Source organism: Austrofundulus limnaeus, unplaced genomic scaffold (genome assembly GCF_001266775.1).
Source record: "Austrofundulus limnaeus strain Quisiro unplaced genomic scaffold, Austrofundulus_limnaeus-1.0 Scaffold553, whole genome shotgun sequence".
Taxonomy (NCBI): domain Eukaryota; kingdom Metazoa; phylum Chordata; class Actinopteri; order Cyprinodontiformes; family Rivulidae; genus Austrofundulus; species Austrofundulus limnaeus.
Window position 1 is genome coordinate 252,058 of NW_013952955.1, and position 4,512 is coordinate 256,569.

Here is a 4,512-nt window from a genome sequence, read left to right on the forward strand (position 1 = left end):
TGACTTATAGAATACTCACACCAAGTGTTTTCTTATGTAGGTAAAAGTCTGTTTAACAACCTGTTAAAATGCACCAGAATGCAGGAAATGGCATTTACTTCTTTCAAAATTTTTCTGAGGGAGGAACCCCAGAACCCCCGCCAATGGGTTCCCCCAACATTACAAATATTTCTGATGCCACTGAAATATGTAATAAAGTAAGGATACCTTACGATTCTCCATGTGTAAAGATACAGAACAAGGTAGAAATGGACTGCTGTGGAAGTGCAGATAGTTCGGGGTCTTGTTTTTTTATTTATTTATTTATTTATTTGTCTCTGAACATAACAAAATCAGTAATATTATAATTGAACATCTGTTGGCAAATCCATAGCTTTTATTTTGCCATAGTTTTCAAATTGTCATTTTTACAACCACATTATAAAATTTCTATTATAGATATTAGTTTTGGTGTGCCACCCCTGGTTTTTCAGTGGCCCCCCTTGAAAAAAATTTCTGCAGGCGCCACTGACAAGTAAACCAGCAGTCTGAGCGCGAAGTGCTCTGTTAGGAAAGTATGGAACAATAAGACGTTTAATATATGATGGAGCTTGGTTGTTAAGAGCTTTGTATGTTAAAGGGCCAATGTTATGTGTTTCTCAGGCATATATTTAAATACTATACCATAGTAAAGTATCTATGTCACCTTGTTATTAAAATGCTGTTTTTATGTTTAAATAGAAAATAAATATATCTTCTCATCACTTCCTCGTCTAAACGCCTTGAAATTGGCCTCTGTCTCTTTAAGAACCACCTTTTGCTTCCGTCCCATAAGTTTCGGCAGTGGGGGGGTCGCACATGCACTATGATGCAGTTTACTTGGCATCTGAAAATACATTTCCTCAAAGGTATTTTGAGTCTGAAAAGAGCTTCACTGAGTGAGAAGTAGTGTTAAGAGCAGCAGACAGTTAAGTTTCACTTTCACTCGTTTGCTTTGTTACTGCCGAGAGCCTGCAGGAGTCATGGGCGGGGTGTGTGGGGTGGGGAGGTGTGCCCCGTGGTGAGGAAGTTTGACTTAAAGACACGTCCCGGGGCGTTCCTGGTACCAAAAAGCGTTTCTGGTCCCCACCTGTCATTTTGCTCCTCATGGCCTCATGGCTGCCTAAAAATGCTGCAGGATTTCTCAAACATGCATGAATGAGTCAAAGCAAGGCTTTGGGCATGTTTTTTTTTTATTATCAAAGTATAACATTATAACATGATATAAAACTCAGACGCCCAGATAATAAAGAATTATATTAATCCAGTCTAGACGTGACAAATGCATGAATCAATTTTTCTGCATCATTTTTGGGCAAAATGTTTCTAATTTTAGTGATATTACACAGGTGGAAGAAGGCGGTCCTAGTAACATTTTTAATGTGGGGGTTGAAAGACATATCCTGATCAAAAATAACACCAAGGTTCTTTACATTAGAGCTGGAGGCCAGATTAATGCATCCAGAGGAGGTGAAAGGCTACAAAGTTGATCCCTAAGATATTCAGGTCCAAAAACTATAACCTCTGTCTTATCTGTTTAGAAGTAGAAAGTTAAGAGTCATCCATGTTTTTATGTCTGTAAGACATGTTTGTAGTTTAAGTAACTGATTAAATTCATCAGGTTTGACAGATAAATATAACTGAGTATCGTCAGCATAACAATGGAAATTTATCCCATGCTGTTTAATAACTTTACCTAATGGAAGCATATATAAAGTAAAGAGGATTGGTCCAAGCACTGAACCCTGAGGAACTCCATGATTAACTCTGGTATAAGAAGAAGATTCATTATTAACATTAACAAACTGAAATCTATCAGTTAAATAAGACTCAAACTATTTTAGAGCTGTTCCTGTAATCCCAATATCAAGTTCAAGTCTACGTAATAAAATATTGTGATCAATTGCAGGGGTAGACATAAGGATATTTTTCAGGTTGTCCAGCGGACAAAGCTAACAAGCTAAACTTGAGGTCCTCCATCCATATTTTCAGTGACAGACCTTCTGTCTGTCAACGCTTTCTGGTTTATTTTAAAAGAGTCAATCAGATATTGTCCGAGATTAACCTTCAGGGTGAATGTAGCTCACTAGCATCCTCACATTGAGGACCTATCCACGCCATCGTTTACACAGAATGCTTTGCGTGTAAATAAAATGGCTCTGTCCATGTTAAAATATATTTTTTTAAATTTACAAAACTAAACAGCCTACAGTATTTTTACAGTCTTTATTTTACTGTTATAATGTACAGTATGTTAATCAAATAAAATCTGATGTTACAATTAATCAGGGATCCCTTCTAAAGTAAAAAATAATAATCCATCCTGTTTGAAATCTTGCTGGGTCCAATCATCCAAAAGTTCAAGTAAGACCTTAAAGGAGACATAATATGCAAAATTCACTTTTTAAAGGTTTTTTTTACTCAGCTTTGGGTATGTACTTCATAAAAAAAACAGTTTTAGGACCAAAAAAATGTACCCAGGGGTATATTTATTGTAAATGTATTTTTGATTTTTAATGTAAATGTATTTTTCATGTAAATTAATGTCAAGTTTTCAAATCCCCCGGGCTGTGATGTCACAGGCCGGACTCAGCCCACCCCAACCTGAGCCAAATTTGTTTCCTCGTAACCCAAGCAGAGACTCCGCCCACTTCTTCACAGGACGGTTCTGCTGCTTCACAGTCATGGAGGACAGAGATGTGTGGATTAATTTTATTTTTATTTAATTTTGTTTTTATTTTTGATGGTAATGTTCTAGCAATATTAAGGCATACATTAAACAGCCATCTTCCAAACTCTTCTGCCGCTAGAAATAAGTTTGGAACTTTTTCCGCTCTCCTTTCCTCCTGCTTCACAGCAGGCGCTCATGTCCGCAGCCGACGAACATGTTTTGTTTAGCCCACAGATGGATCCTAACTTGTTCTAGGACCCCCTTATTAAGTCTCCTTTAAAACAAACAAAAATGTGAGAATATTTAAAGTGACAAACATAAAAGAGTAATAGTTTTTTTGTAACATGTATAACAAATAGTAGAATAAAGGTTGGTGGATGGGTGTAACTATAAAGAACAGCTGGCAATCAGAACTTTGCTGGCAGTTTTACTTACATGTTTTTCTAACTTTTGACTCCAGATGACGGAGCAAAACCTACACCTCCTCCTCTGTCACAGACACCTGAACCTGCTAAGACTGACCCCTTTCCCCCAGAGACCACCTCCAGCAACACAAACACCAAGAGACCTGCCCTTCCTCTTATGTCAGAATCAAGAAACAACCCTCTCAACTCTGTTTCCACGCTGGAACACAGCGCTCCTGTTGCAGATGTGATGGATGCTCCCTTGGCTCCAAGGGAATCTGCACCAATCCCTCAATCAGGACCTGAGGTACCTGCGTACCCTGCACCCCTTCCTGACTCGGTTACTACTTGCTCTGCACAGAACATCGTGGACATGATGGTCCAAGAGGCGAATGAGGAAGAGTTGACAGAAGAAGAAACCACAGTGGAAGAGGCCGATGCTTCTTTAGACACATCCAGTGTTCAGCCCTCGGGCACTAATGGTGTGGCTGAGGTGGAGCTAGTGGGGCCGTCGGTCACGTTACCACCCTGTCACTTGGAGGACCCACTAGAGTCTCCCATTGCTCAGCCGGAGGAGCTACGTCTGCCCAACGGCCTCCCACTCCCAGCTCCTGGGGACCCCGAGGCTCCTGCTGTCAACACATCAGAGCATGACGACAGCCCCATAGCTGAGCCGGATGTCAGTACGCAGCCTGACACGCTGACCTCTGTTACTGAAGCAGCTTCAACTGTACCGACTGACCAGTCAGCGCCTGCACACGCTGTTGAGGAAGTTCATGTCGAAGAGGCTGTCCAGGCGGAAGCCCAGCCCGAGGCACAAGATACAGTTCACAAGGCTGTCCTGGATGATCAGGAAAACGCTCCTGAGCCCCAGTCTAACACCAGGGAAGAGACATCATCTCCTGCAGAACCTGTTTCCACATCTGATAAGGTGCCAGAAACCACGCCTGCCTCTCCCCCTCCTGCTGCAGAGGAGAAAGTGGACACCCCATCTACCCAAACCATCACCCCTACACTTGTAGAGACTATTATGCAAGGTCAGCGTCAGTCTGATGTTTGTTAGCCCAATTTCTGTTATTTGGACAAGTTCTTGTTATTTAGGATCTTTCTCAACAGAATGATTCTTGTTAGCTGTGAGTGCAGTGATCCCAGGCTGATTGTCATCTTTTCTGTAGCTGCTGTTTCTGTGCCAAAGAAGAAAAGGAAGATGAAGGATCTGAACAAAAAGGAGGCTGTGGGAGACCTCTTGGATGCCTTTAAAGAGGTTTGTTTACAGCAACTCTGTTGTTCATGGACTTCTATTCTTGTTTTAGGCATATTAATTGGAAGTTAAAGAGTAACTTACCCCAAAATTAACTTTTTTTAGCTGATAAACTGTCTAGAATGTGTCTAAAATGTTATATAGTACTGTTTCTGTGC

At 40.8% G+C, this 4,512-nt stretch overlaps 1 protein-coding gene across 1 annotated transcript in view; it reads left to right on the forward strand.

Annotated features, from left to right (window-relative positions):
- Window positions 1-4,512, forward strand: part of eif4g1b (eukaryotic translation initiation factor 4 gamma, 1b) — a gene marked incomplete at its 5' end in the record, with an annotated part of 130,333 nt that overhangs the window by 57,619 nt on the left and 68,202 nt on the right. Inside the window, 2 exon segments of the mRNA XM_014026429.1 lie at window positions 3,150-4,130; window positions 4,269-4,357. Coding sequence (XP_013881883.1) covers window positions 3,150-4,130; window positions 4,269-4,357 — 1,070 coding nt within the window.